Here is a 16309-nt window from a genome sequence, read left to right as displayed (position 1 = left end):
CATTTTGATTTTTATGCTGCTGTTTTTGCTGCTTTTTAATGCTACTATTTAAGTAACAATTTTGTGGCTTTTGTTGCAATATGATGCTATTTTTTCTCCTTTTTCCATTTTTCTCCTGTGAGTTTCTGTCGGCTTTTGTTTTATATCTTTTGCATTTATCTAGTCTTCTTTTGGTTTTTCATGAATTATATTTTGTTCTTACGATTTCTCTCCCTATTTCTGCAAAAAAAAAATTCTTTATTTTTTGTTTCCTTTTTGGCTGGAATTGTTTTTGGGACTTTGCTGCAATTTGCTACAATTTTCAGTTCTTTCTTTTTCTTTCAACTCAATTAGATACATTTTCTTTTAAGCCTTTGCTTCTCTTTTTTTTTTTTAATCATAAGTTCTGGCTACAATTTTTTACCGTATTCTGGATTTTTTATGCAACGTTTTCAGCTATTTGTTTGCTATTTTTTTTCTTATCATTTGCTCCTATTCGCTGCATTACCTTGGCAGCTGTTGGACAAGGTTTTGATTCTCTTGTTCATGGATTTGAACACATTTTTCAATTCCCCTAGGCAAAAACTAGTTTTTTATTTCTTCTGACATACCTAAAAACTAAAGAAGGGAAAGCAAATTTTGTTTTCAACAACTAATTAAAAGAGACTCTTGTAGTCACTGATTCTCTCTATTAAAATCACCCCTCAACATGGCCTAAATTTTACTTCAATAATTGGGAACATAATGTGCAAACTTTTTTAATTTTCACTTGGAGGTGAAATGAGCAGAAACTGAATTCAACCCCTTCTTCTCTTGTACCATCGATCATAAGTGGTGTCGATCTCAAATGCCAAACACTATTACACGTACATTACAAATCTATTCAATCTCAAGACTTAATTAAACTTTTTTTTAATTGATAAAAGTGACAGTTGTAAGACTGATGTAGGTTTTGACAATATCGACATCCAAAAGCCCATATCGAGCACAAGAACAATTTTTTTGGTGGATGCCTCAACTTTTACTCTTTGCTTGCTAAAGAGTTCAACAATAATTAACCTAGCTATGTGACTTTGCCTTTATATGATTAAGGAAAAAACACATATAAATCGGATCAAGAAATTTCTTGACATCCACAAAAATGTGAGAGGAAGAAAGGACTGAATGTAGTCACTTCTTAAAAGCATTTAGGCCATCTCTTAATAAAGCAAGCATTTAAAGGAATAAATTTAAGTCAAAGCCATATGTGTAGCATACCAGCCTAATATTGATATTTTTGTCCAAATAAAAAAAGGCCTAAGATTGGTATATGAAACTAGAGGCTAAAAGTTCAACTACTTGTTTCTTTGTTTCTGCTATGGTTTTCTAATTGTCACATATCGTTAGGGGAAGAAGTAGGATTTTAATTAAGCATCGAAGTCCCAATATCAGAGCATGAAATAATCAACTACAGTTTAAATGCTTATTTAAAAACTGAGATAGTTGAGGAAGCAAGTGCAAACTTTCTCCCAATTGTAATGAATTCTAAAGGTGTAAATATAAATTTTTACTAAGTTTATGGATCTAAGTATAAATGTTTTCTAAATTCTAATCAGCATTCTTGATCACACCACAAACAAGGGAAACAACGGAATGATCCAAAGTCACCAACCTCTTTTCCTCTCAGCTATAGGGTTGTCTAATTTAACAAAAACTAAGGAGCCCCACGATGCTTAAAATTCCAAACTCACACTTCATCAAACTGCTGTTGATAATTACACCTAGGTTAAATAAAATTTTAGTCATGACTCCAACAAACTTTAACGATATAGGAAACTCTTATTTTCACAATTTTTTTCTCACCATATGTCAAGCATCAAGTCTCTAAAACTGCACATTATGACAGTTAAAATTCTCAAATAAAAATTTATAGGTCCTTTACAATGTTGAGAATGGATGTGTAGTCCACACATCTAATTTTAATTTGATACCTTCCCAAGAAACATGAAGAAAAGGATTCCTACTGCAAAAAATCATTTGAGTATTCATATTAAGATGATTTGAAACATAAAATTAGGGGATTGGTTTACAGAGTGGTTGTACTGCCCATAACATACAAGCTTCACATAGCTTTGTCAATCTTTTGAGTGTCCACCTAAAATCGACATCTGAATATATTTTTTTCCTTTTTATTTTCATTAATTTATTTTTTATCTATCAGTTTTTGAACCCTATATTGAAAGTTTTAGTTATCCAGGGGGTTTTAGTTTTGAATTCCATGCCATTTGTATTCTACTGCTTGTTAATTTGTCCACCCTTTTCATGCACACAAGGACTGCAGTGCATTTGGGAGACTACCTAACTGAAATTCTAGAGCCAAGTGAGTGTTCATGAAAGGTTAATCATGATTTTCTGCAATTTTTCACAATAGATAACTCAATCCCATAGAAGTAAAAACCAATGAAATGATGAGAAGTACACCAAAGGATTGAATATGTAGAAAGATAACAACTATAAGATCAGTGGATCAAAATGAATTGATGGAAATGAATGACAACAGAATGAATGACCACTTTGGGCAATGCTCCAAAACAATTTATACACCACAAAGATAATCCATGTTATCATCAAAACAAAATGAATTAGTTTCCGCAGCTGACTTCGGAATGACAATGAAATGAACGAGATTTTCAAACAGAAAATGTTGGTTTAATCTAATGCTTCAGCAAGTTGGTCTAACTATTAAGTCCCTTAATAGTTTCAGCCTGAATAGAAGATTGGTCAATAATTAAAAAAACAAGGACCTAATATTTTAGATAGTAATGAGATAAATGCCTATAATGGATCAGAAATTCTTTCTAACCCCCATGCATCCCTCCTTTCACATAGCCTTACAATTCGTTTCTTAAAACTTATGAAACACGACGCAGACGCAGCTTACATACAAGTACACAGCATGAAACAAATATTCAAACATGACAAGTCATAAAAATATGACACTACCAAAGAGGAAAATGCTAACTAATAATTATATAATATCATACTTAAACATATTGTCACAAATATTAAGTTCAATATGCATATAATATTCTACATTAGAAAAAAACAATGTAAATACATATACATCTTCCTTTTTTTATTTTTATACATTTCCAATATATCACTTCAAGCATTGTAACTATTGATATTTGCTGTAAATTTTCTTCAAAAAAACTAACATTTTGGTTGTTCTTCTTTTTTTAGAATTTATAATTCTGCATAAATATAATAAAATAATTTGTATCAATTATAATGTACTATTATGAGCCTAAAGAATGTTTGAAAAGTATGAGAGGAGTATCCACAGAAAGTAGAAGTGTAAAATACTGTTTGACATTGACAATGTACTTTACATATGAAAATATATACGTGTTAAGCGTCACGAGCCCAACTTGTTCAGGGCATTATGCTTGCCTATGACCGCTTGTCTCATGTGTTTGGGATGAGTTTCCATTATGTAAATACTAGTGTAGGTTTATTTTCTACTAATTTTTTCTCTATATGTCAAATAAGGTAGTATGACTTCTCAATCACCCTGATGTTTGCTAGTGTCAGGATGAGAATTGCATGTAAAGCTCATTAGGGGAGGGTGAGTGTTCATCAATCTTGTAAAATTTACTAGCTATTGTCAACGTGTTTAGCCTGCTTGCGTCCCTTGCTAAACACACAATGTTAAAGGAGGTGTTAATGAATTGCATTGCTTCGATGTTTATTGCTTTCTTGCCACTACTTTCATAATTGCTTATTGTTTCCGCTATTATTTGATTCAATGATAATGAAAGTATTTTGTGGATGAATTTTGGTAAACAATAGGCTGGCTAGTTAACCAAGAATGCTTTAACTAGCGGCGCACAGTCCTTTCACAAAGGTGTGAAAATAGTCATCCTGTGACACTTGGTAACAGAGCTCGGTGAAATGCTACGTGAATTCAATTACCTTTGTTGCGGGATTGGGAAAGCTTTGGTAAATGACCTTGGCACCAACCAATGTTGAGGGAATCAGCATGCTGGAAGCACAGGCTGAGACAACAGCCAACCATGTGGTCGTGGAGATGGCCCAATTGAGGGAAATTGTTGATGGAGTGATGGGATCATAAAAGCATCAGGCAAGTTTATTAGATGAAATTTTAGAGGACTTTGAACACACTATGGAAACTTTGCAGTCTCGGATAGATTATCTAGATGCAAATATGAATATGATGGTTCTTGTTATGGGAAACTCTAACACTCTAGGGTTTAGCAAGACCAAGGTACCAAAACACAAGACATATGGGGGTGCTCGTGATGCCAAGGAGTTGGAGAACTTCTTCTTTGACATGGAGCAATACTTGCGCGCTGTGACGAAGGTTTTAGAACAGGAGAAAGTGGATACCGCGACCATGTACTTTTTTGGTGACGCCAAACTGTGGTGGCATACCAAGTACAATGAAACTGAAAATGGACATTGTGTAGTGGATAGTTGGGCAGACTTGAAGAGAGAGCTCAAGGTCCAATTCATTCCTGAGAACGTTGAGTACAATGCTAGGACAAAGCTAAGAGACCTCGAGCATGCTAGGTCAATTAGGGAGTATGTTAAACAATTTTTTGCGTTGATGTTGGATATCCAAGACATGTTGGAAATGGATAAGCTATTCTATTTTTTTGAGGGGTTGAAACCATGGGCAAGAACAGAACTTCATAGGCAAAGAGTTCAAGACTTGTCCACTATACAAGCTACCACAGAACGTTTGACTGACTGCGCTGGTGATAATACCACTTCCTCCAAAGAGTTTGGCAGAGTGGTAAATAGTGGAAAGTCTTTCAAGAAAGCCAAACCCAAAAAATGGGGGAGCTGACTATAAGGCCTCAACATCAAAAGAAGTTTCATCGTCTCGAGGATTTAACACACCCAATAGAAAGGGTAAAATTTCATGCTACTTGTGTGGAGGCCCTCATAGAGTTATGGAGTGCCCACACAAGGGATCCCTCAATGCCTTACAAGCTTCCACTTCAAAACAAGTGGTGGAAAGCGATGCAGAAAAGGAGGATACCCTAAGAGTGAGTGCAATGATCCAGGTGAGCGCATTAGAAAAGCAGTTGAAGGCTCCAAAAGTTACACAAACAAAAGGACTGATGTTTGTGGACTTAAGGATCAATGAGAAGTGTACCCGTGTTATGGTGGATACCGGGGCTACTCATAATTTTTTTTTTTTGTAGCTAGAAGTATGGAGACTTAACTTATCCTTAGAGGATGATTCAAGACGCATGAAAACAGTTAATTCTTTAGCCCAACCTACTCTGAGAGTAGCCAAGCAAGTGACTGTGAAGCTTAAATAGTGGGAAGGTCATGCAAATTTAACAACGGTGCCATTGGATGACTTTCCAGTCATTTTGGGAATGAAATTCTTGAGGGGGACGAAGGCAATGCTAATGCCTTTTACTGGTTTCCTATGTCTGATGGGAGATCACTCGTGTATGGTGCAAGTCGTTGCAAGGAAAGGATACGATGGTTAGTTCCTTTCAGTCATGCAACTCAAGAAGGGACTGAGAAAAGATGAGCAGACATATCTAGCCACAGTGGTGGTAGATGAACAAGTAGGCCAAGAGCTAGTGCCTACGACCATCCAAGTAGTGTTAGATGAGTATAAGGAGGTGATGTTGGATGCTACCTCATAACTTGCCTCCACGACGAGCTATGGAGCATGGGATCGATTTGTTGCTAGGAATAAAACCACCTGCTAAAGGGCCAAATCAGATGGCGCCTCCAGAGCTAGTAGAGCGGAAGAAACAACTTAATGAGTTATTGGATGCGGGATATGTTCGCCCTTCTAAAGCACCGTTGGGAACACCAGTGTTGTTTCAGAGAAAGCATAAAGAGCATCTACGGAAGGTGTTCGACAGACTGAGGGGGAACCAGTCTGTATGTGAAGAAAGAGAAGTGCTTTTTTGCTCAGCAGAGCATCAAATGCCTAGGTCATGTGATTGACCAAGGTCATATTCGGAGGGATATGGAGAAGTTATGGGTGATTCAAGAATGGAAGATCCCCACAATAGTGAAGGAGTTGCATTCCTTTCTTGGCCTTACCAATTATTACAGGAAGTTCGTGGAGGGGTATTCGCAGAGAATGACTCCAATGACAGAACTACTGAAGCAGCGGTATTATTGGCCGCACATACGTGATGATGTGGTTGATTATACCCGAACTTGTCTCGCTTGCCAACAAGACAAAGTGGAGCGAAAGAAGAGTGCAGGGCTGCTGGAGCCCCTACCAATACCATCCAAACCATGGGAAAGCGTCTCACTGAACTTCATCACCAACCATTCTAGAGTGGGAGATGCAAGGTCTATACTTGTGGTTATATACAGTTTTTCAAATTATAGTACATTCATAGTCGTACCAAAGTACTGTTTCGCAGAGGAGACGACACAATTATTCGTTACGAATGTTGTGAAATATTGAGGTGTTCCCTAAGACATTGTTAGTGATCGAGACTCGCGATTCACCGGCAACTTCTGGACATAACTTTTAAGAATCCTTTATTCAAATCTTGACATCTCTTCGTGTTATCACTGACAGAAAGATGGAAAGATGGAGAGATTCAATGGGCTACTAGAAGAGTACTTGCGCCATTTCGTCAATGACAACCAGACGAATTGGGTGCAACTACTTAATGTGGCTCAATTATGTTTCAATGCCCAAAAGATCTCAACAACCAACAAGAGCCCTTTTGAGCTTGTTACAGGCCATGGCGTACATCTTCACCAGATAATGGAGACAAAATCCAAAGATTACCCGAGCCTATATGAAGAAAGCTTCTAAGAAGATGAAGAAGTGAGAAGATTAGGGGGGAAGACCACAACACTTCAACTAGATAAAAGTGCATCCTGTGTTTCACGTCAGTTGCCTCAAGCCATTCAACGTCGACACCGATGATCCAAGCATAAGTCAGTCAAACATAGCAGAGTTGAAGATAGTGCAACCTAACAGATGTGAAGTTAAACATATCCTTGCAGATAGAAAGTTCATATCCTCAAGAAAGAAGCGGCACGAGTTCTTAGTGAAGTAAAAAGTCCTTGGTGATGAAGAAATCAACTAGAATTCTGCGGAAGATATGCAATCGTTCGTGGACAAAGTTGAAGTGTACCTAGTGTCAAAGTCTATGAGGACACCGACCGCATAAGTGGGGGAGCATCACGAGCCTAACTTATTTAGGGCATTATGCTTGCCTGTTACAGCTTATCTCGCGTGTTTAGGATGGGTTTCCATCATGTAAATACTAGTGTAAGTTTATTTTCTACTAATTGTTTCTTTGTATAGAAAATAAGGCAGTATGACTTCTCGGTCACTTTGATGTTTCCTAGTGTTAGGATGAGAATTGCATATAAAGCTCTTTAGGGGAGGGTGAGTGTTCATCAATCTTATAAAACTCACTAGCTATTGTCAATGTGTTTAGCCTACTTGCCTCCCTCGCTAAACATACAATGCTTACTTGCCACTACTTTCTTAATTGCTTACTACTTCCATTGTTATTTGATTGAATGATAATGAAAGTGTTTCGTGGGTGAATTGTGATAAACGATAGGTTGGCTAGCTAAGCAAGAGTGCTTTAGCTAGCGCCGCACGGTCCTTTTATAGAGGTGTAAAAATAGTCGGTTCACGACATTAAGTGTTGATATTTTATTCAAATATGACATAAACATGACAACTACTCGCTTAGAAAAATATTGGTGATACAGTCCTTCAAATATAATCCACCTTTCCTTGACAAGTGGATTATGTGGCTAAATCACGAACAATGAGATATTATAAGGTAGGGATAATATAATGAGATTGCTATCATTACTAATATGTAATTTAGTCAAACTAACCCACAATTAAAGACTCGTCTGTTAGGGATTTATACTGAAAGATATGTTTTATGCAATCAGTTTTAGTATTTATTAATAACTTCAGTTATTCCATTTTAATGAGAATCTTTGTGAGCAATGTTTGTCTAGCATCATTTATTTAATGATTATGCATGTGTGCCTTTTATTTTATATAATAGGTGATCTAGTGTGTAGAGTACGACTTATTCACAGAAAATTAGATCATCGATTCTTATAGAATATAAGTTTATTGTTCACAGTGTTAAATGAAACTGGAAACACCATTGGTAGGACTGTAGCACAAGGTTTTAATAGGTCTGTCTAGATTATTGGGAATCAAACAGTTCCAACTCCTTGTGCTAGTACACTTTGTGTGTATTGAACAAGATCGTCTTAAGGTAATTGTTCTTATACTAACTATATAAAACAACTAATACCTCATGGTTATTATGAGTGCTTATACTCTTAATCCTGATATGATTATTGGACACGTGCATATAGTGTTTATTACTTTGATTTATAGAAGAGTGAGATTCTTTATGGGTCAAAAAACTCAGTGTGTTGGGTGATGACGTTATGTGTATGATGAACATTAATTATTGATGGAATCCACATCCCAATATCGGGATTGATGATACCCCCTTAAGGAAGCTTATAAGTTTTTATTGTGTCAAATCCTACAGGTGGATTTTGAATCTAATACATCAAATAAGTTAAGTGGAAGGTCTCAGGGAATTAATATATCAATTAATTAAATTGTCAATAATTTAATTTAATAGACGGTTATCTATAATCTTTATGTGGGGAGATAAATAATAATTTAATAATAGGAGCTCGAAATTTAATTTCAAATATGACAAGGAGTGCAATTATAATTCTTTGGTGGTATGAATTATAATTAACATAATTAAGGATAAATTCGGGTCAGATTAGGAATTCTTAATTACGTGGGAAGCCTTAGTCATATTTGCCCAGAGGTCCCTGCTGTAACCTATGTACACGCGCTTCATTCAGTAGTTAGGGTGAGACGAGCGAACTCTCATAGAGACAGACATTTTTTGTGAGAGAAAAAAACCCTAGCAGTTGCATATGAACCCACTATCTCAAAAGCAAATCATGTTCAAGGAATACAGTAGAAGATTCCTAGTCATCTTCAAGAGCTCATTTTCGTACTTATAGATTTGATATCAAACCAAACAGATCTCGTAGGTATAATCCTAATCACGTAATTAGGGTTTGCATGATCAGATTTTTTTTTTTTTTTTGTTATCCGTATGCACTACAACTGGATCTTAGGACTATTCCGCAAGTCCCTTCATCATCATCATGTCTTAAATTATTTTATTTTTATTTAAATACAAAAAAAAAAACAACCTCTTACAAAAATGTAAGGCAAGGCTACGTACTATAGACCCATTGTGGTCCACCCCTTCCCCGAACCCCACAAACGTGGGAGTTTTGTGCACCGGGCTGCCCTTTGTTTAAATACAATTGTACCTTCGGTGTAAAGTTTCTTCTCTTGTTTCCATATATCCCCTAAGAGGAGTTTGTTTCGCATAAAGGATTAAAGGATAGAAGTTGTATTATGAAACTCCTATTGTGGGAATCTTAGGTGCCATTTTATTTATGAGGCGGGGGTTGGGGGGGGCGCAGGTGGGAGGGGGAACAAACGAACAAGTAAACATATCCAAGGCAAGCTAAAATTAAATCTAGATAATTTAGTATGAAAGACTAAAATACCTTCCCAAGGATTAAAAAAAAAAAAGAGTAAAAGATAAAAATAGAAACCTTTTAAAGAGAAGATAAATATCCAAAGGTTTAGAACATTAATTTGTCAATGAGATAACGTTTGCCTACGCACAACTACTAGTAGGGTTGCAGACGAACAAAAGTCAGTTGTGAACAAACTCGGTAAGAATCATTCATTTGCATAAGTGGGTCATTCTCAAGCCTATTTTCTATGCTGATTCAATTAGCGAGTTTAGACAGAATAAGACTGAATTTAACCCCTTCTCGTAAGCAATTCCTTTGTATGCTAATCTTGGACTCATTATTATGTTTGGACTAGGTCCCTTTAAAAGCTTACTCACAAGTTCATTTAAAGATCCAAATAAGAGTCGCAATAAATATGCCATTTTTGCAACCTACTTAATCTGACTTTTTAATTTTATCTTCATCACTTATTCTTTTCTAATTTCTCAAATCTAGATAGTCTAGTATGAAAGACTAAAATACCTTCCCAAGGAAAAAAGAGTAAAAGATAAAAATAGAAACCTTTTAAAGATAAAGATCCAAAAATTGTAACATTAATTTGTCAATGAGATAAAATTTGCCTGTGCACAACTACTAGTAAGGTTGTAGATGAATAAAAGTAATAACTTTGTAATTCGACTCAGTAAGTAGTGAGTTTAGGCAGAATAAGACTGAATTTGACCCGTTTAAGCTCATAATCAATTCCTTTGTATGCTCATTTTGGACTCATTTAAAGGTCCAAATAAGAGCCCTAAAAAAGATGTCATTTTTGCAACCCACTTAATCTCACTCTTAAATTCTGTCTTCAAAGCTAACCTCAATGCTCTACTTCGAGTATAGAAAGTTGAGTGGCGAGAGTTGCAAACTAGCTCGTTCACCCTAAGAAGTTGCAAGCACTTGTAAGAAAGAAAAAAAAAAAACCGACACAATAACATAAATGTGTTTACGTATCTTCATTTCATAAATTTATCAAATAAGTTTGTCTTTATTGAAATTAACTAAACTATAGTAGAGAGCTCAAACTCCGCTTAACCTCTCAATGAATAATTTAATAAAAAAGTTAGAACAAGTACATATTTAAAATGAATTTAAACTCAACTCAACATCAAGCTTGGTTAAAAACTTCAACATGCTTGGAGTATTCTGGACCTTTTAAATTTTTAATGATAAAAATAAACTTGAAGATGGTTGAAGCTTATTTCAGCTCTGCCCGTTTGCAACATTGCACACAACCACGTCATTATTACATTATATATAACATCAATCAACTATTAGCATTGATACCTGTGCCCACAAAATATCATATGGGAACTAGACTTGTTTTGAATGTAATTAACTGACAGCAACTTAATTTGACTGGTGCAATTAAGAACAATGAAAAAAACCAATTATTCACAGTCAGTACTGCACCAAGGAACACACCTGAGGACCTGAGAATATAGACAATTTTAATAAGAGCTTTCAAGTGAAAAGGACACAGGCGCTTTGAATGATTTTAAAAAGAAATAAAAATAAAAATGAAAGACACCCTCAGGTACACTGATATGATTATATTCAGTACAGCAAGCTGTAGAGTGTGTCTAAAGTGGTGGAGGATTTCCGCCCTACCTATTTAGTTATACACGCATATGACATAGAGATTACTAACCCTTTTAAAAAAAAATTTTAAAAAATGAGATTTCAAATATATATACACACACAGACAATATATATATCAATAATTTTCAGTTGATTATAAAAATATTTCCCCAATTTTCCTCTTTAATGTCAACGCAAAGGTGGAAAACTGTACACCAAAAATAAGAAAAAGATTTCCAAAGAACAAATGGTGGCAAGCTATTCAAGACTTGTTTGGTATCGTTGTTGTTTTCCGCTTTATATTTCCAATTCCGCACAAAGAAGTAAAAAATTGCGTTTGTCTATGTTAGTTTTTTGTTGCTGATTTTAAATTGTTTATCAAAAAAGTTGAAAACCAGATTTTATGATTTTTTAATTGTTTTGAAAACCTTTTAGCATAAATTTAATATGTTTAAATAGTTTTTTTTATTAAATTATTCATTTTATACATTTCAAATTAAAATAAATATTAAATGATCATATAAACTTTAATATAATTAAAATAAAAATATATTTAAATTTTAAAAAATAATAATAATAACAAAGTCAATTACAAAATACTTTTTACTATTATTCAATTGTCATATCCAATAAAATTTTTATAGTAAAATAAATTTTGAAAACAGAACAATTAAGTAAAATAATTATAATAAATGTTATTTTTATTATAGTATTTTTTTTAAATGTATATTATTTGTAAGTTTATTATTTAATTATATTTTTGTAATATTATTTGATTTAAAGATGAAAATGAATATTTTTTAATTAAAATTTTAATTTATATTATTTTTATAAATATTGACCAATTAGGTTGTTGGTTTTTAGTTTTAAATTTCAATTTTTGGATTGTAGTTTTCATTTCTTATTTTCTTTTCTCTCTAATTTTACATTCATTGTTGTATGTCTGCACATATCTTCAACCCAATAAATAAATAAATATAATATATTGAATCATATAACCCTGATTAAGGTGTAAAAGTCACAACTGCTTATACATACATATATACATATATATATATATATATAGCATATATCAATAAATTGAAAACGCAATAATATTGAAAGAATCCCTACTAATATTCCAATGTAAGAGCAGATTTCAACAACAACGAATCAATATAGAGAATGAAAAACATGAATTAGACTCGTATGCAAACGCGTACCATGAGGTCCATGAGCTAAAATAAACAAAGAACTAGAATTTAAATCTGTATGGGGGAGAGAGAGAGAGAGAGAGAGAGAGAGGTATAAATATATTTGCATAAATAAGGTAGTGAAGGCATATAGAGTACCTTGAAGTGGCAAATTCGTAGAGCTTGCCTCTGGAAGAGAAGATGATTAGAGCAACCTCAGCGTCGCAGAGAACAGAAAGCTCGTAAGCCTTCTTGAGCAGCCCATTTCGGCGCTTAGAGAAAGTCACCTGCCTGCTCGTCGCGTTCTCTATACGCTTCATCTGCGTCTTTCCTCTCACCATGATGATCTCCTCTCCAGATCCACTCTACTCACTCTGACTTCCCTCCTTAATCTCTCCTCTATATATCTATACCATGGACTGAACCCCCCAAAACATAATTAATAATTTTTGAAAGGTGAGAAGTTCTATAGAATACCTACACAGATCGACAACGCCAAGAAGAAGAACAAGAAGAAGAAGAAACCTCACTATTCACCAGATATTATTCACAACATCAGCACACAGCTAGCTGGTTAGATAGCTATCCTAAAAGAGAAATAAAAAAAAATTCAGTGAAGGGGAACATTGAGAAAAAGGGGAAATCTTACCAAATGAGCGGTACCCTCCAAAAAGCTTTTCGGTGCAGAAATGGAAAGAAAGAGGTTATGAAATCAGCAGGTGGGTTGTGATGTGTTGCATATATATATAAATGAATGGAATGAACGAGGGAAGCTGGCGTAGGCTGCGTAGGGACTTTGGCCTTCAATTGGTGACCAAAAAGAAAAAGCACCCAGAATCAATCAATCACAGCATCTGATCTTTTACCCTCCCTATTCCCTCCCTCGCTCCCTCCTCTAGCTATATATATATATATATGTAGACCATATATATATATATATATATATATATTAATATGATATTATCTGTTTATCTGTCTGCTTTTTCCCCCTGGTTTGAAACCCAACCCAGACCCAGATAAAGAAAGAAATATATATTTTAAAATGACACAGGAGCGGAGGAGGCTCATCTTTTGCTTGTTTTAGTAAACCGACAACTACAACCCCAAAAAAAGAAAATTTGAATTTGGTTTTGAAAAAGGTAAAAACTAAAAAAGGGAGGAAAAACTGTGGAAGAAGCTGTGTGGAAAAGTCTTAAAAGAGAAAGGGACGAGGAGAAGGGAGACGTCATCTTGACTCTCACCATCTCTCATCTCATCTCTGCCCTTTTTCTTTTCTTCCCACATGTCGAAGAATATGAAAGTTAAAATAAGAAGGAAAAAGGAACAGGGGCAGTCAAAATTATATGGGAAGAGAGGGTTATAAAGGATCAACATCTTCCGTACAACTACGTACAGGGATTAACCAATGAGAGGTCCTAAACGCAGGAAGCAAGCAAGCTGTGAATTTAATTGTGATGTGATTATCAAGCACACAACCACAAGTGCGCGCGCACGCGCACACACAAACATATACATACATATAATTTTATACATATATATAATATTGTATGTTGTTGTAGTAGACCTTCTCTAACCCTCGTCACATGGCCTCTGCGTCCACTTGCGTTCGCTGTTGTTTCTTCATTTGTGGGTACGTTGTACTATGAATAGCGTCTCTCACCAGACGTCTTCATTCCCCATAACATCTAATTCTCGGTGGTCCTGTCTTCACCCACTCTGAAAATAAATAGTATCATATTAATAATCACTCATGTAGTAGTGTAGGGCCGATTAAAATTTTCTTCAATCAACCATTGTAGACAAGGTTTTTTTTTTTTTTTTTTTCTCTCTCTCTATCTCCTTTTTTTTTTTTTCTTGGTTTGATTCGTGGCTAGAAAAAATAGAATGTATGCTGGGCAACAAACTCCATTATAATATATTACTATGCTTACAAATGCAAAATAATACTATTAAATATTATTAGCTTACATTTGAAAGTACGAATTTCAAGTTTCAAATTTAAATTTTTGTGGTTTAGACAAAGTTTAATATATTTTATTATGATTTTTTTCAAATTCATGTGAATTTATATCTCAAGTTCAAACTTCAAACTCCCAAATATCAATTCTTTTTTTTTTTTTTAAAGAAATCACAATTTTATTGATAGTCTTTACTTATGACGGAGGAAGACCGTGGTTACAAGTAAAACACATGGGATTTACAAATAAATTATAAAAACCATTCCAAGCATCAAAACCATTAAACCAACTAAAATAATCTAAACATGCATATATGGAATCAAAACCAAACAAAACAAACATAACAAATTATCTGCGAAATGATGTCAATTACCTGTAAACATAAATTAGAGCAAAATATCTCTTTGTATTGCCTCCCTCGCCTTGACGAGTCAAGAAATCTGCCACCTGATTACCTTCTCTAAATTGATGTTTTATAGAGAAATGAAGGTCTTGTAACTCATCCTCTAATAATTCCTAAAAGTCTCATAACTACAAGGTGGATCAAATTCCAGATATGAGTCATCCCATCACGAATTCCAAGTCATTTCAATACAAACATTCTGATATACCAACTATTTATAGAGTCAAATACAACTAGTAAAAGTTTGCCGCCACCACCACAAGAACTCGGATTTCCTCTACAAGAGTCATCAATATTTAGTTTCAACCAACCTACTAGAGGCTTTTCCTAGACTACTTTTCGAGGAGTCTAAACTTCAGCGTTTTCATTTTTACCTGTAACTCTTCTAATAAATTCTTATCTATAGAGGGCAAAGAACCTTTCACGCCTTCTGCAATTTTTGAGAGCCAAAATTGATGGGTGGAGAGAATACACTTAATCACTGGTTGTGATTGAAACTCAGTGAGAAATTACACAATTACATACAAATAGACTCAATTAATTTCAATGATAATCTGAAAAAAAAAAAAAATATACAGAGAACTCTCAAATACAATTTCTCTCTTCTCACTGGTTATTCACCCTCTCTACACCGCATTACATTACACACACACACACACAAACACACACATCTATTTATAGTCATTGTTATAACGGTAGGTGGGAATTAATTTCAACGAAGATGGGCTAGTAGGTGGAGTAGGTTGCCTACAGTTTAATAATTTCAACATAAAGGGTTGGGTCGGTAGAGTTGTTGCCATCAAGTTTTTCTACCACCATCCCACCATCAAGTTTAATCTTCAACATCCCCCCTTAAACTTGACTCCCCTAACTTTGTCATTTCAAGCATTGTCTTTAGTCTTACAAAAATATCATATATGAGTGGCTTTGTGAAAATATCAGCAATTTGATCATATGTTCTGCAAGATATCAGCTCCACTTCTGTCTTCTTAAAATGCTCTCTGATAAAATGATACCGAGTATCAATATGTTTGCTTCTTTCATGGTAAATTGGATTCTTCGCAGTGCAATTGCTAAACGATTGTCGATGTATACTTCTGTAGGGTCATTTTGAAGAAATCACAGATACTTCATTACATTCTTGATCGATATACCATGAAAAACAGCTGAACTGACAGCAATATACTCAGTTTCACATGATGACAACATTACGATGGGTTGCTTCTTTGATGACCATGTAAACATTGTATCTCCCACGAAGAATGTGAATCCAGTCGTGTTTTTTCTTTCATCAAGATCTCTTCCCCAATCACTATATGAATAACCGATAAGTTTGCAATCACCTATTGATGAATAGAACATACCATTGGTGATGGTACCCTTGACATAGTGGAGTATCATTTTCACTGCATTCAGATAGGATTGGTCAGGAGTCTCCATGTACCTGCTGACAAGTCCAACTCCATAGCGTATGTTTGGTCTAGTGCACGTCAAATACTTCAAGCTTCCAAATAAACTCTTGAAATATGTGGGGTCAACATCTCCTTGCTTATTCTTTCTTAACTCCAATATCGTTTCAGCTGGAGTTGTCACAAGATTGC

General features: G+C 34.8%; 1 protein-coding gene across 8 annotated transcripts in view; it reads right to left on the bottom strand.

The window, feature by feature from the left end:
- Positions 1-13590, bottom strand: part of LOC131165980 (MADS-box protein SOC1) — a 71898-nt gene extending 58308 nt beyond the window's left edge. For 5 of the 8 annotated variants that reach the window (XR_009139697.1, XR_009139699.1, XR_009139698.1 and 2 more), the window contains exons 1-2: positions 12997-13312; positions 12507-12766 (exon numbers count right to left, since the gene is read on the bottom strand). Coding sequence is in view for 5 of the 8 variants with exons in the window: in XM_058124183.1 (XP_057980166.1) it covers positions 12507-12688 (182 nt within the window). In the remaining 3 variants the exon portion in view is untranslated. Of the gene's footprint in view, positions 1-12506; positions 12877-12996 lie in introns of all 8 variants that reach the window. The other 3 variants (XM_058124179.1, XM_058124182.1, XM_058124181.1) reach the window with 3 other exon arrangements.
- Between the last annotated feature and the right edge of the window lie 2719 nt (positions 13591-16309).

The sequence above is a fragment of the Malania oleifera genome, chromosome 10, assembly GCF_029873635.1.
Source record: "Malania oleifera isolate guangnan ecotype guangnan chromosome 10, ASM2987363v1, whole genome shotgun sequence".
Taxonomy (NCBI): Eukaryota; Viridiplantae; Streptophyta; class Magnoliopsida; order Santalales; family Ximeniaceae; genus Malania; species Malania oleifera.
Note: the sequence above shows the minus strand (reverse complement) of the source record. Positions and strands in the feature narration are given on the sequence as shown.